We start from the raw sequence: 27,953 nt of genomic DNA on the forward strand, positions 1-27,953 counted from the left end.
TTTCAAAAAAATTTTTATAAAAAAAAACAGTATAAAATTATTTTTTTTTTTTTTATACATTACACCTCTTACCTAAGTCTAGAATAAAAACATTTGTTTCTTGGCTTATTGTTGATTCTAGTTTGCCCACAATAATACATACAATTTAACCCATGTTAAAAATAATTCTACGCTTCTATTATTAATGTGTTTTAAATATAACTTAAGAAACCTAGACTTAGGTAAGAGGTGTAATGTATAAAAAAAAAAAAAATAATTTTATACTGTTTTTTTTTTATAAAATTTTTTTTAAACGGATTGTACCTGAATGTAAATTTAACTTTGTCGTGGTTTTTGTTTTTTGTTGTTTCAATTTTTGTAACTTAAAGGACATTTATTTTAATAGTGTTTTTTATGTACTTGAAATTACTTTGTTTTATCTCTGTAATTATTTGAATCCATTTCAGTGTCCTGAGGATGACTTAATATAAGTCGAAACGTCGACATTTAGGTAAACAGGTTTCTGTTTTATTTCTGACCCCACCCAACAACCCTCCGCAATATTGAAGATATTGGGTCACAAACACGAAATTGAAAATAAATGTTTTACGCCAGAATTTCAATTTGGAAAGAGGAAGAATGATCCAACGGGCAGTCACGAGTAATCTGCGCCGGCGGATTCAGAAATGCATCGAAGTTAAAGGAGGATTAATTGAGCTTTTCATGTAGTTTTTTTTTATTGTAATCAAAATTTAATTAGTGTTAAAAGTTTAATTATTATATGGCTTTTTGGGTAGCTGGATTCGACAAAAAGTACGTCATATTTACTAATATATTTCTTTGCTTTTTGTTACAGTAGTTTTTTTAAAAGATGTTAAATGTTTAAAGTATAGTTTATTTAGTTATTTATATAATCGGTAATTTTAACTGTTTTGTGAGAAATGTGAGTTTTTAATATTAAATTTGATGATAATATTGATGATATGTCAATATGTCATAGGTATTTTATAAAATTGCATCATGAGGTGGATTAGTTTTTATTAATAATAAGTCGATACTTATAATTAAAAAAAATAAAATAAAAGCAGGTCCGTATTAAGATTTTTTTTCATTATGGAAATTCTCAGTTTTTGCTATTTATTAACTCGGTTGAAAATAAAAAACTTTGATATGTCATAGGTTTTATAAAAATGTAGGTTAATAAAACAAACTGCTAAACTGCCCAAAGTAGTCAAGGATTTGCTAAGTCGGCCTTGCCACCCCTAACAGCAAATGATGATTCTATGGCGGTAACAGCAAGGGAAAAAGCCAACTTACTGGGTAAACTCTTCGCGTCCAATTCTACTCTGCACTCGCAAGGCAAAACACCGCCATATTTGCCAAGGGTGAATTCATCGATGGGAGAAATTTCGTTTCCCCAACGAATTATAAATAAAATTCTTAAAAGCGTAGATACCAACAAAGCTACTGGACCCGATGGAATTCCAGCCCTAATACTAAAACGTTGTGCAGACGAATTGACTCCCCCTTATGTAGACTGTTTACGGCATCGTATAAGCAGGGTCAATTTCCAACATGCTGGAAAACTGCTCGAGTGCAAGCTGTACCCAAAAAGGGTAAGAAGACGATGCCCTCCAATTACCGCCCGATTGCACTAGTTCCAGTAATATCGAAGATTATGGAGAAAGCAGTCAACCAACAACTGTTAAGATATCTGGAATCATCTGGACTAATCAGCGATCATCAATACGGCTTCCGAAAGCTTAGATCCGCCGGCGATCTTCTGGCCTACGTCACACACTTGTGGACGGAGGCGATGGAGAAGCACGGCGAGTCCCGCTCAGTCGCTCTTGACATTTCCAAGGCATTTGACAGAGTGTGGCATGATGGACTACTAACCAAGCTCTCCTCAATCGGCATACAAAACTCATTATTGAATTGGATCAAAAGTTTTCTTGAACAACGAACAATCCAAGTAGCCCTCGATGGATACCTCTCCGACAAATTTAACATTAACGCTGGAGTCCCTCAAGGATGCATTCTATCCCCCACCCTATTCTTGGTATATATCAACGATTTGCTAGGAACCACTATCAATCCAATTTACAGCTTTGCGGACGATAGCACACTTATTTCCACATTTAAGTCCGCCAAACCAACGACAACCGCAAGTTCTCAGAATCTTAGGCAGCAACAAGTAGCTTCAACCAACAATGATATTAGAGCAATATTGGAATGGGGCGATAACAATTTAGTCAATTTTAACGCTAAAAAAACGCAGGCTGCAGTATTTACGATGAAGACTAACCTTGGTGGCCCGGAGCTGGTTATGGCTGGGAAAACATTGCCAATGAAATCATCTTTACATCTTCAAGGAGTCGAGGTCACCAACAGTGTGTCTTGGCATGACCACGTTGCCGAGGTCGCCAGGGCGGCTTCCAAAAAACTCGGAGTGCTTTTCAAAACGAAAAAACTGTATACACCAGAACAGCTGCTGACTCTTTATAAGGCTCAAATACGCCCTTCCCTCGAGTATTGCTCGCATGTCTGGAGCTCTGCATCCAAGCATAGTTTAAACCTGCTGGATTCTATACAGAAGAGAGCTATTCGTCTTATCGACAAACCAGAACTGACAAAGAGTCTGGATAGTCTGGAGCACAGGAGAAAGGTGGCTGATCTCTGTTTATTCTACCGTTATTATCACGGTAAGTGCTCCTCTGAGCTGGCAGGCCTGATTCCACCCAGGGCAGTTCCGGCAAGAAGGACGCGTCTAGCAGTTGCGGCTCATCAACATCGAGTCCACCTGCCTACCCCAAGGACGTCGCTGTATCGGGACTCATTCATCTGGAGAACATCTTCTTTGTGAAACGGGCTTCCACCTCACATATTTCCCGACGCATACAACTTACAGCGATTCAAGATAAATGCCCACAAATATCTTCGCGCAAGCACCACTCCAAGAGTGACATAGGACTTTCCTCTTGTGCTTGTGTTTACCATAAAAAAAAAAGGTAATAGAAATTCAAGTTCGTATTTGAAAAAAAAAGTTGATGATGGTATCTCAAAAACGAAACGTCGTATTTTAATTCTGAAAACGCCATCTTGTAGAGGAGAAAAAGTGCCCTTAATAACATAAGTGTTATTTATTTTATTATACCATTTTAAATAACGCCATAAAAAAATAAAAACGATTTTTCCAGATTTCGTTTTTTTCCCGGTTACTCAAGTTACTACTTTTCAAGTTACCAAACTTTGCCATAATTTAACCGACCTTGCATCTCTTACGGTTTCCGAGATCCCAATGATGAGGGTCGAATTTGTGCCACCCTGTACATTATTATTGTAAAAACTTTATGAAATGAAAGGCATTAATTATTTGTAAAAAAAAACTTAACTTCTTAATTTAGGTGGCGCTGCGTACGACTGACCACGACGATGGCTGGACGCTGGTGGACTGCGACTCGGAGGGCAACTCCGAGGTCTACTCCTCGGAGGAAGAGGAGGACAACTTCAGCGACGGAGGACTCGAGAGGGTACGACTGAACCGCACCGGATCCGACGACTCTCTCACGCGCCTCCAACCCCACGACCTCGAGGAGAGCTGGTTCGTCACCCCGCCACCTTGTTTTAGTTCACAAACAGGTAAGAACCATTATAAATTCCCTGCAGTATAATACTATGCTTTTTTTTCTAACTTATTAGTCTAAGAACCTGCTGCAAAATTAGCAGGGTTTAGTAGAGCTTAGTGAATCAATCACTTTGGAAATTATAGCAATCGTTGTGACAAATAAGGAGTCACCAATCATAATTTAAAAAAAAAAATTGTCTGGCCTCAGGTAAGTTAGACTTTGAACACTTGAATTGTTTCGTATTCGGAAAGGTTCAATCTTTCATTGGGCGCGGATTTGAATCACGCAACAACAGTTCAGGTGTTCAAAGTCTAATTTACCTGAGACCATACCATTTTTAAATTCTTATTGGTGGCTCCTTATTTGTTATGTCAATTACTATACCGGATGTCCAGGAACTCTAACGACAAACTTTACACGGTGATTCTTCAAGAAAAAATTAGATTTTTTTTTATATGAATCTAAGCACTAAACGTCTTATTTTCGTATCTACAGGGTGTTAAAAAATATTTTTTTTTAATAACTACTAATGTAGAAATTTTTTAAATTTTGCGGATTTTGCAGTGTTATATGCATCTGGGGACAAGTATTTTTCGACGTACAAGAAAAAAAATAATTCCTACCAGTGGCGTCTATAAGTAGTTTATCTTAAATAATTTTTAATTAAAAAACAGTTCACCACTGCATTTTTCTGCATTAAATTTTATTTTGAGCAAATTTGTATTCTTAAGTGATGCACTGTTTTTGCATAAAAAAATAAAACTTTTTTTAGGGAATGCTTGTTTCAATAAATACCTAAGCAACATATTTCACTATTTAGTTTCTCTAAATTTTGGTAGGAGGCTTAAAGTAAAATGACGGAAATAAAAACAAGCTTGATGAAGTTCTTACAGTAACTTAACTGTAAATATTCTAGTGGAAATATTTTATGACATTAAAAAAAATTATGAAATGAACTTTAATAATAGTTTATTTTAATAACAAAGAATATGCTGACATGCATTTAGTTTATGGTGAATCGAAGTGTATTGCTAGCCTAGCTCAATCCATCCATCAGACATCCATTGCACTCTATGTTTACTGCACTTCACCACGGCTGAGAGAGAGACAGGATCACTCGCCTCTCATTCCAAAGAACCATGAGACAGGAAGACACTTCATTGTTAACGTTGATGATGAGAAAATTATTTTGAACTGCTGAAATGTGAACTGTGAAAGAAAATCCTGAAATTAGTGTAAGAAGCCTTGCTGCGGTTAATAATTTTTGTCAAAATCCTCTATGTGGAATATTTTATGTAAAAAAATTCTCTATCTATTTTATTTTTTAAAAGCTTAGGCGCTTTTGGAACGAAATTTTTGCCCCCGTTTAGAATTTGTCTAAACTAATTAAAAAAAACATCAAGATCATAATTTTTTTTGAAAGATTTAGTTTAGCGATGAATACCTTTTTACTAAGAATGGAATTTTTAATATGCATTGAATAGGAGTAACTGGTACTATTTTATTAGGGCCCGTCGAACTACCTGATCGCTTAACTGCTCTATTATTATTGATATCATTAAGGTGTTTTCTATTATACAGGGTGTTAAAAATTCGGGTGTATGCATGGGGATCTCGTAAACCGTAAGAGATACAAGGTCGATTAAGTTAGGGCAAAGTTGCGTTTAAACCAGTTGCGTATTAATACCCAATAAAATGCAGTTTGACTCGTAGACAATAAAAAGTGGAAATGAGAAAGTGTCATTAATTTTTAAATATCTTTTTAAATAAGTTCAGAAAACAGTAAAAACGATTTTACAAAAATTCAGTTTTTTTCAATTATTGCCGGTATAATTTTTTAAAGTGCGTTTAATTGGGCATCCATTTGCGCAACTTTGCCCTAATTTAATCTACCTCGCATCTCTTACAGTTTGCAAGATCCCCATGCATATACCCGAATTTGTAACATCCTGTATAGTTTAAGGAAGATACTATTATGATACCCACTTTATTATTCGAATTACTTAAGGTAAGCTCTATTTTATAATGTTATATGAAAAAAACATCTACTAAACTTGCTAGTTTATGTAAATTATTAATTTTGATTGTGGGATAAATTTTTAAAAAACTAAAATAAGAATGTAAAAATTATTTCAGTTGAAGTCAAGTGATTCCTATTAAATATTCTGATATAATATTTTAATTTCAGAAATGGATTTAAGAATTTGAAGATTTAAGCAAAATAATATGGAGCGTAAATAAAACATGTAAATGTACCGCTAGGTGTAGAAATATTTTTAAAAGACACTACTATTGCCACTTTTCTACAAGATGTTCAAAATCAGGAAAAAGTAAAAAAGAAGAAATTCAGAAATTTAAGTTGTCCAGCTAGGTTAATAATTACAATTCATCGTTTCTTTGAGAAGTCCAAGGCTAAAATACCGGTTGATAAAGATTATCCATGTACAGTTTTAAGGGACAACACAATCATAGACACAATGTAGTAGAAGCTCTTAGAGAACGACCTTTAGGCGTAGGGGTAAAACAAAAAATTATTAGTTTGTTAACAAGCAACAAAAAGTTGATGAAGCTCTGCTTCATCAGCATATCATACATTATATGGAAAAAGTGTCAGAACTGAATTCTAAATATAACGAGGTAATATTTGAGCGCAGAGTTTCCAACAGAAAAAGATGTGTCAAATATATAGGAAAAAATTTAAAGAACTTTATAGAAAACGTACTGTGCCTAACATGTTGCAAACACTGGAAGAAATTTTGGCCTCAGAAAAAGGGGTTATTTTTAAAACAGTACAAGTCGAAAATCAATATGATGTCGTTATAAGTACAAAACTAATGCAAAGAGCTAAAAAAATATCACAGGCGTCCGAAATAATATTTGTAGATGCCACTGCAAACTGGGATACTCAAGATCACAAGGTCTATTTTTTTGTAACACAATCGGAGACCATTGGCAACTATTATTAGCAACACTCAAAAATCAAATATTTTTGGGGCAGCTGTGGAAGCATTAATTAGTATTATTACTGTTAAATTGGAGCCTTTAGTAATAATGACCGATAATGATCTGAATGAAAGAAAAATTCTACAAAAATATTTACCTACTTCAAAATTAGTGTTACCGATGCGTATTTCATGTGCTGAGCAGAAGAATGTATTTTAGTGATTACATTATTTGTTTAAAAAATTGCTAATAAACCTTAAATAAACTTAAATCTATAGCAAAAGTTAAAAACCAAGTTATTCCTGTACGTTGTCTGTATAACCGACGTATGAGCAGCAGGTCCGGACGAATAGTCTGTTATTTAGCAGTCTCGCTTCTGCTGTACCCGAATGGACGGATTGACGGTTATTTAGGAATATGCGTCCCGCACACTCTGGTATAAACGTTTAGCAGTATTTAAATCAGGCGTTCTAAAATCAATGGATGGGAGCGCGTGGTCTCATTGATTGGCCTCCTAGATTCCCCGAGTTAAATCTTGTGATTTTGCATTTGGGGGTATTTAAAATCGGAAGTTTAAGGTCTTTCCCATAGATACTCTAGAACAGCTTTGGGACAGAATTGAGCAGGCTTGCAATAAATTCCCAAAGTGGGGATATTTCAAAGAATTCGCTGTTCCTTACCAAAAAGAGCAAGATTATGTATTGAATCAGATGGCCGTCATGTAGAACACTTAATGTAAATATTTTGTCTTATTTTATTTTGTTACGGTTGCTGTTTTTATTGTATTTTTTTAAATAAGAAATAATTTTCTATTTAGCTTAATGTTTATAATAAATGAAATTATTCAAACTAGAATTTAGTTCTTTGATGCTAGCTTGAACGATGTTAGGCATCTTCGGGAGAAGATTAAAACTTTTTTATTCCAAGTTATAATTTTCTCCCGAAGATGCTAACATCTCGTTAGCGAAACACGTGTCGAGATTAAAAATAAAGAGTTTTGGTTAGTGGTAAAACTGTCCTCCTAATTTGAGCATCACACCAAAGGTTCCAACCATAGGACTACTAGAATTTAGTGCCCAAAAAATTTTAATTTATTAGGAATTTACACTTAAAAATCACTTGCGGTTTGCTTTTTCTACCAGTTGTCGTATAAAATGCTAAAAAATTGCATTGATTTTCCAAGAAGATAACGTTAATTTATTTTAAAATAGTTAACTTGAGAAAGATAATTTTAATAATTGTTGAATAAATGTTATCGATTTGACAATTTCAAAAATGGTGTTTATTATTTGACCCTAAAACAGTGCCTCAAATTAAAAAAAGCCCAACAATACAAATTTAGGTCAAAACTAAACAAGGATTTAAAAAATAAAATTTATTTTAGAAAAACTCAGTAGTGTACTGTTTTTTTTTTAATAAAAAATATTCACGAAAAATTCCTTATGGTCGCCTCTTGTGTGGCGTTAAAAAATGCTCCATAATGCATAAAACACATTTGCAAATTAAAAAAAAATATCTTCATTGGTAGTAATGTTATTTGAAAAAAAAAACTTTTTTAAATTAACGCTATGGAGATCCGAAAGTAAGACGTTTAGTACAGTCATATAAATGTTTTTTCCTATTTATCATCCTGTAAAGTTTGTCGATAAACTGCCTGGGCGTCTGGTATAATATACCACAATGCAAGGTCAAGGTCAAAGATAGAAACCTTTATTATAATTTCCAAATCAACAACTACTTAACGATTAAAATAACGGTTTTATACTGGTGTCCTATAAATAAAAATTCAACGTTTTGTTGCTGGTAAGTATGTTTGTTTAGAAGCTTATTCCATTAAACGCATTTTGTAAACGTCTTTAAATACTATATAATATACCATACTTATAAACGTTTAACTTTTATGACGTAATAATTATGTATTATTAACATGTAATAAACCTTCTTGTTAAACGTGAATAACATAAATATAATATTAATTTCCTCAACGTGTATCACGCGGACATTTTATCCGATATTTCTCGTTAAAGTTTTACCAAAAATGCACTCTTGGTATAAACCAAACATAAACGTTTATTTAACTATCGTGTGTTGCTTGGGATCTGTAATACTAGTGAAGATACCCTAGAATTACAACCCCAAAGGAATACAATGTACAATCTAGGTTAACTTTAATTAATTATATCGTAGGTCCGGTCCAATTGAGAACCTCCCCGTTGGAAAACTTACTGATCGAGCATCCGTCGATGAGCGTGTACCAACGGAGCGTCGGTTCGCACCGGGTGACTGGACAGCCGCTGCAGCAACCGGGCTCCTCCGCCTCCTCGGTGGTGCCCGAAGAAGAGGAGATGGAAGAGGAGGAGCTGGCCGAGGAGGAGATGGTGGTTTATCGGTTCGCGCGCAACGCTACGGCACAACACCGATGCAGTCGCGCGTTGCAACTCAACGATGCGCAGGTGGTGAAAAACCGGAGGGCGCAGAAGGTAAAGAGCAGTCAATATTATCTTAAAAAACCAAAATTGATGAAAACAAAGAAACCACACAGTCACGTTCTCACAACGTTTAACAGGCTGAACGTGTTTTGCTCTAGCCAGAGCATCATCAAGCCTTTAAAACCCATGTCACATCATGTAGTGTGAAGTTGTGTTAGGTGTATCTGCATAAGGTATCATCTGCATAGCATACAAGTTAGCAATCTATATCGGAGATGGCAGAAAAAAGGTCGTTTATAGATAAACAGAAAAGCCTAGGATCTAAAACAGTTCCCTGAGGTACTCCAATTCCTATTGTGTGAGATTTGCTGTATATATCTTTTATTTTTACCTTTTGTATTTTTTCTGTTAAATGCCTTAAACAATTTTATCACATTGCATTTAATTCTAATATTTTCAAGTTTACTGAAAAAATTTATATGTATTACAGTGTCAAATGCATGGGCTAAGTTTACAAAAATTCCAAGTATTATTAAAATTGGTTACTATATGTTCTGTAATATGCAACAGCGTCCTCTACATTTAGTCCTGCTGAAAATAAATACTGGGAGGTTGACATAATTGCATTTTCCTTGCAAAATTGCAAAAAGTTTTTCCTATATGCATTATTTGTTAAAAAAAATTGTTCCTAAAAGTAAAGCCGTTATAGAAGACAGTTTTGTTTAGTTAAAGTAGATGTAGGTATGGGTAAATTACAATGATGCATCCGCGGATTTTCTACTATAAATTTATGTCTTGGATGGAAGTTGGTTAGCAATTGGTTCAAATTAGAAGTTTATTTTTAATTATATTAAGGGCTTGTATGATTCTCTGAGTTGGATACCATATACATAACGAATGGCACGTTTTTGTAGAATAAAGTTGTAAGATAAGACACTTTCAAATATTCCCTCAGAAGCCATTCCTAAGGTGTGACTCATTTAGGGCAATATAGATCGTCTTCAACTCTTGATTCAAAAAATGTGTGTCCAGACCTGGTGTCCGACCAGGCGCGCCAAGCCGCGCTGAGCATTTGTGAACGTTGCAGCAACGAAGCGAAAAATCGATTCTTGCCCTTTTTCATTATTTTCGATGTGATAATATCGACATGCACATTTAGGACATAGCTATTTCTTGTCAAGCGTCAGACTTTTTATTTTTTAGGTGGTAAATGTAATTGGTTTGATGGCACAGTTCGGGAAGTGAACTATCAAAACGTATGTTAATAGTTCACATCAAAAACTTCGTTTCAAAAGACGTGCACGAGCCTCGGTTTTCTTTTGATGTAGCGACAATTGGCAGAACAACAATTAAGACGCGCAAAGAAGATCGTTTGTGCGCACTTTTCCGTGCACACTGAATGCAATGCAACGTTGCAAAACGTTTTGCGCAGTCAACGCGCGTCAAGTTGCAAGTCTTGAATCAAACCACTTTTTTAAGAATTTAGCAAATAAAGTTAATATTTTCCTTGAATGTTAAGGTAAATTATGTCACTGACATAAAGCAGAAACAGTATCGGTTCGAAGACCGAGCCCTTGAACCATATTCAGAATGGGATGATTCGTCGTAAATGCCCTGCTTGCTATCTTTTAAGTAAGAGCTAAACCAAGACAAAGTTGTGCCTCTTTTGCCATACAATTCTGATTTTCGCAGCAGAATCTTGGGGCTTACACAATCAAAAGCCTTTGATAAATAGCAAAATCTTGCTGGGGAAACGCCACCACCGTTAATCTGGCTATAAAGCTGGAAAATAAAGTAATAAATTGCATCGCCTATTCTTCGTTTTTCTTGAAAACTAAGTGAGGTTGGGAGATCTTGAGGATCGATTAATATCAGAAAAGTTATCAAGCGAGATTATACCAGTTTCTCCAACAATTTGGATAATGTTAGACAACAGACGAATAGGTCTAGAGTTCAAAGACTCCTCAGAGTTTCCACGTTTATGAATAGGAATTACTTTCGCTAATTTTAAACAATTTGGAAATACTTCATCAGGTAAATAAAAAGATATTGGCACTGATAAGCCATCCAATCCAGAGAGGAATTTTTATTTTTAATGAGTTGTAAAGTTTTTTAACTTTCTAGGTTAGTTGAAAGAATGAATTCTTGATCAACAAATCTTTTACGTAACTGGTGTCGGATCTAGTAGAGTTCGAATCCCTTTAAAGAGCATGGACTATGTTACAAAAGAATGTATTTAGTTTATTGGGCGATACCTCTGGCATAACTTCTAAATGATAATTATTCTTTCGACATCTATCATTAACTACGAGTATTTTCCAGGTCTCGCTCTGTTTATTTGTCAATTAATTTTGATTGGAATACTATGATCGTTTAGTCAGCCTAATTGGTATAAGTATTGACTAATCCGGGGAAATTTGAGTACTTTTTAATCATATGGAGTTAGCGAAGATTTTTCAAAGATATCTTAAGCCCTTTTGTGAACCATGAATAACTTAAGATTTTAATTTAATTTGATGATTGGGAAGGTTAAATTACATAGATGCACTATTTCTTCGTCAAAGATTGATAGGGCTTTGAATATATTAGACGGAATGTGCCAGTCGATGGAACTACTTAGCTCTTGAAACTGGTTAAAGTTAGAAGTTGTGTATAATCGTCCATACCGTGATATAGATTTAGTTTTATTGTAAATCTCAATGAGGCTACATAAGATTGCGTCATAATCCGATAGTCCCGTCCTTTCTACACTACAGCTTATATTGTTGCTAGAGAGGTTCGAATAAACATAATCAATAGTACTAGATGACAATTGGGAAATTCTAGTCGGAGATTTTACACGCATTGTCAAGTTAAAAGAGGTAAGCCAGTTTTTCAGACGTACAATAGAAACAGAGGTGTTGTCACTATAATTAATATCAGTCTCCCGTAAGAATAATACGCCCTAAGTTTAGATAGCTGGGATAAAAGATGCTCCAAGTCAAAGATTAGAAAGTTTAGATAACGGAGATCGGGATGTTTGAAGATAATGTAGACATTTTTAGACTTGCAAAAATAACTGAGAATTCCAACTAGGTGTCATTAAGAAGATGATCGTATTTCATTACACACTGAAAATAACTCTGTTTCAAAAACAATTAATTAATTACCATTATGCATCCTTTATGCGCCGTGCCGTTTATGTTCTACAGAATTTAGATACAATTACATAATTGGGTAGGTTCGATCGCCTTTAACGAATGCTCAGTTAGGAGAATAATTTTTGGGGGAAACCTTAGGTTTTTTATGGAATGGACATTAAGTAGAACTAGTAAAACAGTATTCGAGTATTGCTGAACTGTAGTGAGCAGTCTTTAAGACGTTGATTTAGGGAAGGGTTATACTGTGTAGATGGTAGGCGTGAAATAGGAACTGTTTTTTTCGTTTTTATCTTCTGGGGTGGTATAAAATTTGTAACATTAATATTCTTCATAATACGATTGCGAAAAGATGAATTATAGTACACACTTATTCTAAAGATTCGCGTAAATTTGCTATAACTGGAACAAATATTGTGTCAGATTCCATAGTGATAAATATATACATTTATTAAGTACTGGTCTATCACTATGAAAACTGCACCTAACCACAATAAGATCAGTATGAGACCTGCTCGCAATAATTCTTCCAGTTTTGTAGATACTTGTTTTCGAGTCACAGCATTATGATTTGTCAAAAAAGTATAATATAGTCATTCATATTAAATACACTAGATTTTAGCTTGCAGTCATATTCGCCAAAACATATTGTCACTTCTTTGACAATTTATGTCAAACGTTTGGTTGGTCGCAGGATTAAACAGAGATGTCACTCTAATGTATACCTAGTACAAGTATTTTATGATTCTTTCTAGTGGTAATTTAAGCCGCTGTTTTCTCGTTTTATTAAATACTTCGATGTGAACTGCATTTTCAGTATGCTTTATATTTTTCTATTCTTGTAACTAAGATAGCGATTCAATTCCTTGTCTTGTGATGCATAATTGTTGCTTTCAGATCCTAAGATGCTGATTGTTATAATTACATTTTTATTTAATAATTCTAGATCTGTAATATTCGCTTCTAGCTTACTTTTTTCCTCCTTCCACTGTTTCATCTCAGCTTTCGTTCGTTTTCTTTATAATGTAGAATTTCTGAGGTAAGTCGTTCCTTCACTAAGAGTATCAAGTTTTGATGCTAGAGTAGCTTCTGCGTCGATTGCTATTTGTTCAATATACTATAAATACTGATTTCTCCAAGGTATTCTGTGGAGTAAATGGAGTTGAATCGTTCTGTTTCAGCATATATTAGTAACGAACAAAGTTGTTCGCATTCATAATTTCATTTCCAAGGGAATAAAAGTTATGCCTGATATTCCGCAGGGATCACGTTGTCTTTATTTTTATTATTTGTTAACCATATCTGTCATTTTATATATAACTTCAAATTCCTTATGTGTGCACACGATCTACAGGTCTTTCACTCACTTACTTCCAAAAGAGGCTGCCTCTTCCTTTAAAATGATGCTGATGGTCTTGATGTGAGGTGGTGCACCATTAATCATTTAGACTCAAATGCAAAAAAATGTGCGATTATTACACGCTTGCTGTTTATTTCTAAGCTCATTGATAGACCGACTGAGTGTCCTTACTTGAATTCTTCTTCTTTTTTGTAGGTGCAAATGAAAAAAGTAGCCCAGCAGGCGGCCCGTGGGTACCTGTCGAGGGCGAATAAGGCTCGTGAAGCGAACGGACGCAACTGGAACCCCAGACGCAAGGAGCGCAGCCAGGGAGCCAACCGTTCGCACGCCAACAATAACCGCAAATGTTAAGGGTGGACTTCCCCCTCAACCACTTTGACATTGCGGATCTGATCTCAAACATGACGACGTGAATATAGAAATATTAAAAAAAAAAATATATGAGCGAGGTGGTTAGTATTAGTGTAATAACAAATTTCTAATGTATATATTTATATAATTAATTGTAATTAGTGGAGTTCTTGTGCATCGGGTGGATTCAAGAGAAACCGTATTTTTTTGTATATTGTTTTGATGTTTATTCTTGTTTTTTGTGGCATGTTGGGAGCTCCACTAATTGATCTGTGTCGCAACATTCATAAAAAATGGCTAAGTTTAAGAAAAACAGACTTGCAGAAGTTTAGTAGTAAGTGTCCTCATCAAATTGAATTTCTTGGGAAATGTTATAGGCTCCAATATTTTTTCTAGGAAATTAAAGGGATATTTTTTAAGGGCGAGTGGATGTTAAAATGGAATAAAACAAGCTGCTCGTGAGATATTAACGAAGTTATTTTTTATTTGAAAGGCTCATATATGCCATTATGTAATGACTATAACATCGTTTAAATTTGACCGATGACTTAGGTTATGTTAGCCTTAAGAGCATGGGTCAATTGCGGTTTATTGGCATAGGCCTGCAACATCAAAAAAACCCCACACGAAATAGTTTAGCGGGATCCAATTATCTTGGATGCTTCTCTATCCAAACTAAAAATATTTATTTATTGATATTGTAAACTCTACTTGTCACAGTAATCGACCTTCAAAATATAGTATTAATCTAATATGATATGCCATAACAATACAGATAGAGCACGGAAAAACAACAAACAATGTGTTGCGAAACTAGGTTGTCGTTCGCTTCGTTTGAACAATTTTGTTTTTAATTCTAATTGTAACAAAAGTCGCACACCCATACTTTGTCCTTTGCTTTCTTTTAAGTTTAGATCCGTGCATTCAGATTGGGTCTATTTAGAGCACGTGCCACATCGAAACTATAACTTATTGTTTTTGCCTTCTTCATTGCAAATCAAACAAATTTTGTCGTCTTCTTCATTCTCTAGATCTATATCTTTATCACCGTGGTGATAAGGTATTGCTAATGAACTCTCTGAAGTAGAAGAATCGTATAACTGTCTTTTTGTGTTTTGCTGTTTAATTTTTTTTTAAATATTTTTTGTAATCTGTATTTTTTTATTTATTTGTCTACTTTTTCCTTTTCTGTTTCTTCAGGAGCATCTTTCACCGGTGCGCTGGAAAGAATCAGAGAAAGTAGTTTTTTTCGGCAATTAAGCTATATTAATTGACAAGATGAAGTTGAAGGCATGGAAGTACTGTCTACTAGTGATAACGGCTTAGCGATGTATACTCCAGAGGTTGAAGAATTTGGTTCTGGCAAGATATTAGCTTCCCTAATTTCATGTAAGCTGAGATCTGGTTGGCGAGATTCTCCTATTGTTGTTGAAGTTATTTACTTTACAGAGAAGTTATAGAAGTTACTTTATTGCTTCTCGGATGAAGTGGCTAGCGTGGTTGTCCATTATCAATAATATTCTATTATTCTCGCTGGGTCTTGTATGCTGTATGACGTTGTGTAGCTTTTTTAGATAGCTCAAAACTAATTAAAAGTATTTTAAAAATGTTTGAAGTTTCTTGTGGGAACATTTGAGCACACACCACTATCCAGGTTTATTCTAGTTTTATTGGGAAATTAGGAAATATTTCATGGTCACTCTACAGTTTATTTTTATTATTTATTTACAACGTTCATCTTAAAAAAAATATATCATTTGGACATGCTGTAATTTGGTAAACTGAGTAACAAACAATAGGTTAAACAAAGGTCACGGAAACAACATGGCCGCCACAGGCTGGCAACTTCGACCCGTCTTAGTTGAAAAACCACATTTCTTCCATATTATTCTCTGGAGTAATTTCTTAAGCTTTTCGAATTGATTTTTTAGGACTTTGCAGTTTAATTTTCAGATATTTAAAGATAATTTTTGTCTCTCGAATTGATTTTTAAATGTTTTGAGTTAATGTTCTGAGTTTCCAAAGCTCTAGAGTTGATTTCCAAAAGTTTTAAGTCGATGACTTTTGACGATCTTTGAATGTCATTTCCAGGCATTTAAAACCCATTTCCTAAGTTTCCAGAGTAAATTTTTCAAGTCTTTTTAATAGACTTTTCACTTCAAATTGTTATTTAAATTAATTGTCATTTTACAGGTTTCTGAAGTTAAATTTCTAATTTGGCTTTTCAGTCCATTTATTATACTTAAAAGTGCTGAAAAGTCAACTCCAGGTATTGATTTTCCAGTTGCCTGGACATTAAAACCCAACTTTTGAAGTTTACATACGGCCTTATCGGTTACCTATATATGTGGCTGAAAAGCTTATCTAACCCTCCGTAGATAGATTGGTAGACTGTGCAATTTTGAATCAAATGAAGTACAGGCTCCATTTGGTCAAGGATCCAAGGATCTCATTTGTTTGTTACTTTTTTACAATTTCATCTATAGTATTGGGAGTCGTTTCATGAATGGTTATTAATTTGCAGATGATCTCAAGGTTTATCGTGTAGGGTTTGGATGATTGCGTAAAACTTCAGCTTAACTTGAATAGGCTTGCTACATGGTGCACCACTAATAATATGGTCTTAAGTAAATTCAGTAAATGTCTTTCCATACTTTTGTGGTGTGGTACAGGTGAACTTAATCATGTCTATACTATTAATACACTCCTCTAATACTGTTATCTAGTGTAAAAGATCTTGGTATAACCTTAGGCTGTCATTTAAATTTTTCTCTTCATATCACAACAATTGATACAGGCTATGCCAATGATGGGTTTAATTAAGAGGTGCACCGAGGATTGCCAGGACATTGCCTCTATTAAGATTCTTTACAAGGCACTAGTTCGTTCTCACCTAGATTATGGTTCATGAATTTGATCAACTCATTATAACAATCATATTCAGATCGTTTAACAGGTTCGGCACACATTTTAAGATATATTGCCTTTAAAAGAAATGTTCCACTTCCCATTATCTATTACGAGTTTGAGTCTGAACTTAATATCTACACTTTCCAACCCTCTCGTAAATATCGTCACCTGTCAGCCTTCTATGACTGTCTATATATACTCGGTAAAATTTGTCTGTGTGTTTTAAGAAACAGACCCGTCAGATATCTTCATTGCATATTGCACCCATTATGGAAATAATTTCTTTGTTACCAGGGCAGGCAAACTTACTAACAAGTACTCGAATCAGTAAATTGGACAATTGCCTGCTGGAATAGAAATAAATAAACTTTTCAAGGTATTCGAATTAACTTTTCAGGATTTGAAATTAGGACTTGGAATTAAATTTCCGGCTATTTGAACTTAGTACGTCTCTGGAATTCTTTTGATTTGACTTCCCATAACTTTAATTTCCACCACTGATCTGATAAATGGATTTCTTTTTTAAGTTTTCTCAGTTTTTTAAGAAAGTCGAAACTATCGGAATTAAATTCCAAAACATGACAAATTTTCATTAAAAAAATAATTACATTTTTCCAATTTTCCAAGTCAATAAAATACGGCTTTCAAGGAAGTTGAAGAAGACGCTAAAATAAAGTGTTTTTTGAAATGAACCTAAAAGAATATTAGTAATATGAAACAAAGAATTATCAATCAAAAGAATTAAAAAAAAATACCGATCATGATTGAGTTTATTTTAAGCAAAAATTGCAATTGGAGCCTTCATCAATGTCCACACATATCAGTTTAACTTACGGTTCCATAGATTTCTAATTTTTAAACTCGAGGACCGCAACAATCCTTCACACTAGACATAGCTTTTATTGAACTTAGCCGTTTTCTTCTATAATAAAAAAAACTTATTCTCTAGTGTTCATTAGGCTAAAAAATTTACCATCACATTTTGAATTTTGAGCACCTACTGTGACGTACGGAAATATAAATTAAAGAAACCCTACGTCACCCCAGTCTGATTTGGGTTAAAATTCGAAATGTCGTGTACAAAAGGACCACTGGTGTGTTCAAAAACTAATTATTTATTATCTTTCTGTACACAAGAATGTTGCGGCAAAAACCGTTTTTATTTTAACATGAATTTGTAGTTAGTATTTCTTCAATCGTTCGTTACAACATTGGGCATTGAAAATCATTTGGTCAGTTTCCCGAGTTGTGTATGGTAAGTGATACATTTGTAAGAGATGGAATTATATTTTTATTATTTGAAAATGTATATTATGTTTAACGTATGCAGCAATTCCGAGTACAGTCCGTTTAGAAGCATCTCTTCTCATAGTTTCTTAGTGTCGTGTATAACTTATAAAGTATATTCATCTTTTTATGATAATAATAATAATTATAATAATAATAATAATAATCGTAAGTAAGTTATCGTTCGTATTTTATAAAGTAGCGTATAACAAAAGTTTTAAAATTAATTAACAAAACATAAAAGGTGTCATCAGAGCAATCTGTGATATATCTAGCCAAGTGTCCTGATGATGGTTCTAAACGGACCCGAAATCTTGTTATATAGTATTGTATTTTTTATTTAAATTATTTATGTTATATTTATTTTAGACCTCTTAAATCTACCCTATAGCACACCCGGTAGAGATTATAAGTAGGCTTAATTTCATTGTTTATTTTGCCATTGGAGAAAAGTACAAAAAAAATATAAAATAACTTATAGAAATATTCACAGGCTCAGATTAACAATTGTGGCAATAAAAGCCTAGTGAAAACAAAAAAGAAAGCACATTATAATTAATATTTTTAAAGTGCATAATGCTTTTTTTAAATAGATATATAAACCTCTATGCACCAATTGTTCTGTCCAACCTTTATTTGTTTTTCTGGCTCTCAAATTTAAAAATTGCTTTTGAAGTCAAAACGTAAGCAACCCTGAGAAAATGTATGATGCACGAATAGATGTTAGTCTTAATAATTAAAAAAAAAACAATGTATGAGTAAAAATACAATGGTCCAATGAGACCATTGGAAAAAAAAGAATGTAGCCGAGTGAGCATATTTAGTGCTATAGCATAAAGCTAATTGTTTCTTTAGTCAGTATCGATTTTTGTGTGAAAAGATACATCCAACAAAACAAAATGAATGTATGGCTTTTTTAAGCATGTAAAAAAGTTCTATCTTTGGTTTACCTGTGGCTATAAAATGGTACTGAGAAAATGTTATAAAAAAAATGATAAAAAAAATAAAAGGTACTTATGTTACAAGAATTATTTGTGTTTTATTTTAATTTCGTAAATGGCACCTAACACAAGATATTCAAATGTAAATTCTTTGGAAGCAAGTTGTGGAGAAGTATTTGAAGATCATTTTTCAAGACACTGAGTTGAGTTTCCAAGTTGTTAGAGTTGATCTCCAAATATTTTGAAATGATGAATTTTGAGAACCTTTTAATTTCATTTCCAGGGATGTGAAACTCACTTCCCAGGTTCATGGATTAGATTTATGTCTGAAGAGTTTAGGACTACCTCGTGGGTGCATGATGTAAAAATCTATTAGGTTATCAAAGAATCCAAATGGTACGGAAATTGATCCCATTCACAGTATGTGTTCTCAGATTGCATTGGTCAGGTCAATTCAACACACCACTTTTAAAATTTTAATTATATATATATATATATATTTTATATAATTATATATATATTTTAATATTTTATGTTAATATACAATGTCTCAATGGCAAGTTGAATGAATTAGGAGCATTTATAATCAATAATAATACATCTATTAATGCTCTGTGTGTTTTAGAGACCTGGACTGACAGAAATACACCGGTTTCACAGTTACACTCTTGGAAATTCATTTTGCCGAACAACACCTCAATTTTTCTAAAAACTAATATAGTCTTGTGAAATAAAAGATTTAAGCAGAATTTTCATTAACATTCATTGTGAAATAACTGGGGTTACATTGAAATATTCTGATATTATGCATTTATCGAAGTCCCTTAGGGGATATTAATATTTTTATTGAAACACTTATTCTTAGGTTTGAACTTCTTGATAAATCATATAAAAAAATTAGAATATATGGTGATTTTAATATTAACTTCAGTTCAAAAAGGCAACAACTCTATAATGTTACAAGATTTAATCATTTCCTTTGGTTTCAATACAACAATTACTTAACCAACAAGTCAGTTGTACACATGACAATATACTTTGCAATGTGAAACCCAATGAATTTAAAGCAACTATATTTTTAAAAAAATCTCGTGAGTGTTATTACTAGTTTATAAGGTAATTTTAACTAATTTTAAACTTTGATTTTGTTTTAGTGTGGGGTTTTATTGTAATTACGTGTATTTTTCTGTTTATTGTATGTCTGATGATGCTTTTCTAAGCGAAACATGTATCCTTCGGGACATATAAAAAATATTTTGAGACCGAGACTTAGGGTTTTTATTTTTTCTCTACTTATGTAGGTCTCATTTCTCTACTATAGATAGCTGTTTGAACTACAATAACTTAAAAAATAATTGTGCACAGATAGGAATTCTAAATCAATTTCAACCACAGAAAAAATCAATCTGTTTGATTAATTATATGGAACAAACTAGAATACTCTTTTTGTCAATGACTTAGATACTAATATGGCAATCTTTCTAAACAACTTTCAAATAAATATATTCATACTTTTTAACAAAAAATTGTTCTAAATCCTAAATTAAAATAATTTACTGAAAAAATTCAGACCTCACACAATCAATTGCATTTACTCCTTAAGTGAAATAAGATCGATACCATCCAGAGATAGGTTTGTTATTAGTAACTCATTGGTAAAATTTATTTTGGAACCAATACTGAAATCTTGGTTTATTTAGTGAATTCCTGTTCTGAGACTGGCTATTTTCCAAATACTCTAAGAGCTCCAATTCACAAGAAGGGTATTGTGAATAATCCATCAAACTACCGCCCTATTTCTATACCAGTAATAGCTAAGACAATTGAATCCGCAATTAAACGCCGACTTTTACTTTAAAAACAATAAATAATTTACTGGGGCACAATTTGGTTTCAACCTGAATCTTCCAACTATGGCCATGGTGCTGTCACATTAATCTCTGCACTAGAAAAATGTAGGCTTGCTTTAGTCATACTATGTGACTTATGACACATTGCAAAAATACTATTGGCCCAAGTTATTTTATATAACTAAATCAGCAAATGGATGGAATCAACATAGACCTAAATTTTGCAATAAAATACCTAATAATATAAAAAGCCTGGATGTAAATACATTCAAACACAAAATAAAAAACCTTTTAATAAACAAGGCATACTATGAGATATCAGACTATATGAGCAACCAATTCATTTTTTAAATAGTTATAGTTTATTATTGTTCTCTCAAAGTCTGTAAATATTAAGTTGTTTTCTTTGTATATATATTTTTTTGTAAGTAAGAATGTTTTGTATTTTACTTATAATCATCTTATTATATTGTATTTGTGCAATACAATAGGATTGTATATACTCCTATTGTCCAATCCTGTTTGTTCTCAAGCAATGAAAGTACCTTGAATAATGAACCACCAAGTAAATTAAATATTTATGGTGTTGAATTGGAATGGGTAGATCAAGTAAAAAACCTGGGCCTTTGTATGGATAATCGAATGTCATTTAATGCGCATGTACAGTATTGGCCATAATAGTTGGAATTTTGAAAATTTATTATTTTGTGTGCCTTTTAATTAGCATTTTATTTTCTTTTATAAAGTTGTTGTACACGAAAAACTAGTGTTAATTAATTTGAATGCTGACAAAAATTCAGCACCAGTACCAGTTCGGAATAAAAATTTTAAAAAAGCTGGACAAAATACTTGGAACTAAATGATTTTTATTCAAAAACGACATAAAACATAACTTATTGAAACCATAATATTATAATTAATATTTGGTATGGTAACCCTTGGCATTAATTAGTGCCTGCATTCTTCTGGGCATTGATTCAACCAAATTTTCAATTATTTGTCTGTCAATGTGAGTCCAGACTTCAACAAGCTTATGAAATAGTTCATCAGCATTTTTGACTGTTCCAGATGCCCGAATTTTGCGATCCAGATGTTCCCATAAATTTTCAATCGGGTTTAAGTCTGGACTCTGGGCCGGCCACTTTAAAACTATGATCTTTTCTTGGTCCAACCATTCTTTTACCAATTTTGACGAATGTTTTGGATCGTTATCATGCTGAAATACAAAATTTACTGGCATAGACTCAAATGTGTAAGGCTCCATTATATTTCGCAAAATATCCCGATACATAAATCGATCCATTTTCTCCACAATTTTATGTATTGGCCCAGTACCATACCAAGAAAAGCATCCCCATACTATCACATTACCACCTCCATGTTTAACCGTAGGTCGAATAAACTTTTTCTTGAGTCTTTCACCTTTCGGTCGTCTTACATGAAGTATTCCATCACTGGAAAACAGATTGAACTTAGATTCGTCACTGAATAGCACTTTTTTCCAATCTTGTACAGTCCAGTTAAGATAATCCATTGCAAATTGTAGGCGTAACTTGACATTTTTCTTCCGCAGCAAAGGTTTTTTTAGCAGGTTTGTAGCTGTTAAGTCCACCAGAACACAATCGCCTTCTTACCGTTCTTGCAGATATATTGGAAGGCTCACCTTCATTTAATTTTTGTAAAATTTTGGAGGATGACAAAAATGGGTCATTCTGGGAAATATTTAAAATTCGCCTATCTACACGGGCAGTCGTGGATTTAGGTTTTCCAGTGCTTTTACCTGGTACCACATTTCCAAATATACGATATTTCTTAATTATCCGTGACACGGTGTTCTTAGGAACGTTTAGTCTTTGAGCAATATTACGCTGCCTAACACCCTGATTGTAAAAATCTAAAATCCTTTGGCGAATGTCGCTGGAATAGGCCTTGCCTTTTCCCATGGTAACACAAAATAAAAAGAACCCGCTTGCACACTGGTGTGTCAAAGACTGCCTGTAAAATACATCTTTTATAAAAAGTTCCAAGCATTTTGTCCAGCACAAAAATTTGTAATAAAAGTATTTCTTATTGTCTGAAACAAGATAAGGTTGAAATTCTGGTATGCTTTTTTCTTTACTTATAAATATGTTTATTGATTGGATGTACAAAAATAAAATATAAATTTAAAACATTGGAAAAATTTTAAATTTTTAAAAGTTTCAACTTTTATTACCAATACTGTAAATAAGATTTATACAGTCACATTATATATTAAAGTCATTATATGAATTTAAGGATATTTGCTAGTACAAAAAAAATCCTTACAGAGAGTTTAGTGTTACTGGATACTTAAATATGTACATGGTCCTTTTTTTAACTAAACAAAATAAATAGAAAATCCAGAAAATTCAAAAGTCCTGTGTAAGATTTAGTAGAAATCTAAGTTAATGCATGTAAGGCAGGTCTATAATCTTAATATGGTGCAAAGAAGAATTTTGGTTATAAGCTGCACTGTACATAAATTAATTAATTTTCATGCACCAGAATATCTGTCAGAATTCAAAGGGGAGATACACATAATGTAAATATTCACTTTAAAAGCACTCTGGCAATCCCCCAGCATAAGACTGAATACCTGAAAAGTTCTCATAAACTCGTGGACAAAATTATCGCACCACTTGATTTTTAGAGATTTTTTTTTAATAAAGATAAAAAATAAGCAAACTTATAAGCATTGTTAACTATGCATTATTAATTAACAAAAACAATTATATTCTATTTAACAAAACGAGATTTAAGTAACTAAATTCAATACAAGGAAAAGCATCGATTTTCACTAACTTCAATTTTGATACAAAAATAAAACAATAGACCCATAATGAATTCTTAATAACGTGTATTGCCACCTCTAGCTGCAATGACCGCTTGAAGTCTTCGCAGCATTCCTCGTATCAAATTATGAAAACTTTCCTGCGGATGTATTCTCACTCCTCACGAGCAGCATGTTCCATGATAAAGCATAAACATAGTTTTTGTCCAGTTCTGCTTTTTATACGAGAAAAGATATTATAACTGTTTTAACTGATATTTATTTTTATTTAAATTTTCTTGAAAAAATAATTAGTGGTGCGATAATTTTGTCCAGGAGTTTATATACTTCTGCCTGTATTTATAATAGCCTACCTGCAGAAATTAAAGATTTAGGCATGGCCTCTTTTAAGTCTAAATTTAAAAAATATTTAGAGACTGCTGATATCTTAATAGGGGTGTAACTTCGATTCTGGTATGGTACTCTGAATCATTTTTGTTTAAGTTTTTATTTTTAAGAAAATTGTACTATGTCTTGTTATTATTTATTGTGGTGGTTATTAAAACACACCTAGCGCTATTTTCTATCTTTGTATGTATACCGGGTGGTGCGTCGCCGAGCGGAACAGTTCTTTACAATAAAAAATATTTACCCTCAACAATGAACCAAATGTTCAGAATTGCCGGTATTGGAGCCAAGAAAATGAACATCGCTTTGATCATAGTCGGACACAATATCCCCAAAAAACAAATGTATTCGTGGGATTTATCGGACATTGGACCCTTTTTTATGGACTATAACATAACAGCTGAAAGTTGTTCAGGAAGATCAAATGATCTGGTACCAAATGGATGGTTAATTATTCTCCTAGTTTTTGTACTATTTTATTCATGTTCTGTAGTTAAAGTTGATTCATAGGGTTTATTTAGGATTCTACTTACACTTGGTTTAATATTTTCATCTATAGTATCTACTTTTTAAGTAGTTCATCTTGTTTGAGGGCCCTATTTTGGCTCCAATTTAGGTTATATTATTGTAAATCCCTGTATTTTAAATATTCTAGAATTTGTATACTTGCTTGCTTTGACTGTCAGTATTCTCCTGAAATTATTGGTCTCTTTCAACAAAAACAATGAAGAAAATTCTAAATATTTTGAAATTGTTCCATCAGGCTTTAAAAAAGATGAGCTTCATGACATTTTATTCAGTTTTAATTGTTTGACTAAACAACTGTCTAGTAAATTCCAGTTAGGTTATAGTTTTTGATGTTGACAATAAAAGTGTGTTTTTTGTATCAACCTGAATTTCGTTACAATAATTTAGATCCTATTTGCACAATGTTAGACATAAATATATTTAAGAAAACATCTGCTTTTGAGATATATACTTTTTTCACAAACTATTGAATGGTCAATGAATATATTCAGAGTTGCTGGTACTATGAATATTAGAGTTCCAGGTTAAATTTTCAGGCAAGGTAATCTTGTTCTATACCAGGTGGTGCGTCGCCGAGCGGAACATAGGAAATCCCATGTAAATTTTAAGGGGGTCAATTATTGGCTTCCCTGTACATTCTACAGAAAAAATGTAAGATAACTTTTTGAAGAGACCAATCTGGTAAACCCTCGTGCAAAGTTTCAAAAAATTTTAATAAGCGAATCTTGAATTATTGAATTAAATGTAATTGCAAAATTACCAAACTTTTGGTTCTGGTAAAGCCAGACAACACCAACCACCAGCAAACAATTTGTTATAAGGCTTTATCAAATCTGACATACAGCCGAATACAAGAAATGTTTTTTTTTCATTGTGAGATTGATAAAATCTCACAACCATACATTCAAAGTAAGGAAATTTAATAATAAAAATAATAATAATAATTTTATAATATGAATAATAAATATTATTTTTTCGTCGATTGAATAATTCATACTTGTTTTCAAATATCGACTGTCACTGATTTATTGACACTTTTCCTCACGTCAATGACAATATTCATTTTACTGGTGCCTGTTTGGTTTTACCTGAACTGAAAATTTGCTAATTTTGCAATTACATTTACTTAAATAATTCAAGATGTGCTTATTAAAATTTTTTGAAACTTTGCACAAGGGTTTGCCAGATTTGTCTCTTCAAAAAATTAAATTAAATTTTTTCTATAAAATGTACAGGGAAGCCAATAATTGACCCCCTTAAAATTTACATGGGTTTTCCTAAGTTCCTCTTGGCAACACACCACCTGGTATAGAATTCTATGATACTAATTATGTCAACAACACTTCAATGATTATAACTCCTTCCACATCTCATAGGTATATAACCTTTAAAAATAAGTATGAAACATACTCTACTGAGCCATGAATGCCATTAACAATGTAGACAACAACAATAAAACTACAAACTTATAATAAAAAATAATCTTTTACACTCAGTACAAATATTAAACAGTGCCTTAATAAGGTTTAAACCTCCTCTGACTCTTCATTAAGTTAACTTTTTTCTTAGCCTCTTCATAATTTTTTTTCAAAACCTCTAAATTCTTCTTTTTACTCTCTTTTATCTGGAAGGAATAGAAGTTCTTCAATTCTTTCTTCTTTTTGCCTTCCTCCACCTTTTTGTTCAGCTTAATTTGGGTGCTCGCCTTATTTGCTACTGCAGGGTTGCGTCCCTTTCCAGTTACAACTGTCCAGCCCTCATCGTCAACTTCTGTTGTCTTTTTCTTTTCAGCTGCTTCCTGTTTATCAAATGTCTGCATTAACTTAGTAATTTCAGTGGAAAGTTTGTTGTGGTCAACTATCGAGTTGTTATACTCAGAAATCCATTTTTCTAAGCCAACATGTAAAGGAAAGTCACCAAGGGTTAAGCTATTTGCATTCAAAGCCTTCTTAAATTGTTCCTGAGTGTTAAATACTACATAAGCCACCTTACCACAACCTTGTGAAGAGTTTTCAATTTGCACAGAATGAGGTTCATTTGTAAGTGTGAATAATTTTTTTAAAGCTTCTTCAGATAGGTATGGAGGGATGTTTTGGACAAACAAAGTTCTATCTGCAGGTCTGTCTTTTCTTGCGAATTTCGCGGAGTTTGGTTTTACGAAGAAGTCCCGGGATGTGCTGGTATCTTGGGATAGTTTCACTGAAATAACTAAAAAAAACTATTGTTTTTAATACCTTAGTTCTTTGTTTGATGAATAGTTATATTACCGTTATATCCCTGTACTTTTCTTGGTTGAGAAATCATTTTTTTGATTACTAAATACAATTTTTGTTTGAATTCAAATTTCAAAATAGTGAACCACTTTTTCGAACCTAACTTTTTTGCTATGACATGTTTTATGACAATTTGGGGCGTGTCTAGGATCTCGTGTAAAGGTGCGTACTCACTGAGCGAACGAACGCCGAAGTAACGAGTAACGAAGGTTCTGGTTTCGTTCGGCCGCAATTCTTTCTTTCGCGAAAAAAAATTCTTTCTGAGCGAATCCGAAATGATTGCACAAAGTTCGCTGTTCGCTAGGCATTTGCTTGGCTTCGATTTTAACCAGTTTGTGAGTTTGTGTATTTAGCAGAAAAAATGTGTGACAACATTATGAGCGGCATCGGCTTTTATACTTATTACGGGATTAAACGCAACTAAAAAAGGAAAAGAAAACATTAAATGTCAAACGTTTATCAAAGTGAGAAAAATATATAGGGGATAAACCTTTTAATTAGGGGGAGCACGCCACTGTCTTCCAGGCCGAAGTATTACAGTGATACAGTCGTATCAATATGCTCGGACAGCAGAGCTGCCATTAAGGCTATTACGGCCGCAAAGGTAAGCTCCAAGCTTGTACTAGAGTGCATAAAAGTCCTGAAAAAACTGGTATAGGTTGGATGCAGGGTCCAGCTCGTCTGGATACCTGGCCACGCAGGCCATGCAGTTAATGAGGAAGCGGACTCTCTTGCCAGATAGGGATCCGCGAATGTGCCGATGGGGCCGGAACCCATAGTTGGTATCGCCAAATGCGTTGCGGTCGCGTCAATGAAGGGTCTGCTGGACAAGTGGACCCACCGAAGATGGACTGAATCCCCTGGTATGAGACAGGCCAAAGCGCACATAGGTGGGCCCTCGGCCTGTCTCACCAAAAATCTACTACGCCTAAAAAGACGCGAAATTCGGCTAGTGACAGGTCTTTTAACCGGTCACTGGCACTTAAGAAGCCATCTCCATACTATCGGTATTGCGGACAACCCGGAATGCCGATGGTGCTGTGAGGAGGATGAAACCGTTGACCATGTAGTCGGGGAGTGCCCAGCACTCACGCGCGCCAGGTTCAAATACTTGGGTAACACTTTCAGTGTATCGAG

The 27,953-nt window shown here is 33.5% G+C and overlaps 2 protein-coding genes across 2 annotated transcripts in view; one reads left to right on the forward strand and one right to left on the reverse strand.

Annotated features, from left to right (window-relative positions):
- Positions 1 to 19,053, forward strand: part of LOC126750518 (tumor protein p53-inducible nuclear protein 2) — a 42,627-nt gene extending 23,574 nt beyond the window's left edge. Inside the window, exons 3-5 of the mRNA XM_050460160.1 lie at positions 3,387 to 3,621; positions 8,739 to 9,031; positions 13,673 to 19,053. Coding sequence (XP_050316117.1) covers positions 3,387 to 3,621; positions 8,739 to 9,031; positions 13,673 to 13,828 — 684 coding nt within the window. The 3' untranslated portion in view covers positions 13,829 to 19,053. The remainder of the gene's footprint in view (positions 1 to 3,386; positions 3,622 to 8,738; positions 9,032 to 13,672) is intronic.
- Positions 19,054 to 25,996: 6,943 nt separating this feature from the next.
- On the reverse strand, positions 25,997 to 26,945 carry LOC126750266 (ribosomal RNA-processing protein 7 homolog A). The gene is made up of 2 exons (XM_050459825.1): positions 26,811 to 26,945; positions 25,997 to 26,751 (listed from the first exon to the last, which is right to left on the reverse strand). Exons 1-2 carry the CDS (start codon positions 26,845 to 26,847, stop codon positions 26,060 to 26,062), a joined length of 729 nt encoding a protein of 242 aa, XP_050315782.1. The 5' UTR covers positions 26,848 to 26,945; the 3' UTR covers positions 25,997 to 26,059.
- Positions 26,946 to 27,953: the final 1,008 nt, after the last annotated feature.

The sequence above is a fragment of the Anthonomus grandis genome, chromosome 2 (genome assembly GCF_022605725.1).
Source record: "Anthonomus grandis grandis chromosome 2, icAntGran1.3, whole genome shotgun sequence".
Classification (NCBI taxonomy): domain Eukaryota; kingdom Metazoa; phylum Arthropoda; class Insecta; order Coleoptera; family Curculionidae; genus Anthonomus; species Anthonomus grandis.

Bases quoted from the DNA above. Each gene is read 5' to 3' on its own strand.
- LOC126750266 (XM_050459825.1), bottom strand. From the start codon at position 26,847: ATGATTTCTCAACCAAGAAAAGTACAGGGATATAACG. The intron at 26,752-26,810 runs GTAATATAACTA...AGTTTTTTTTAG, and splicing joins AAAAGTACAGGGATATAACG to TTATTTCAGTGAAACTATCC.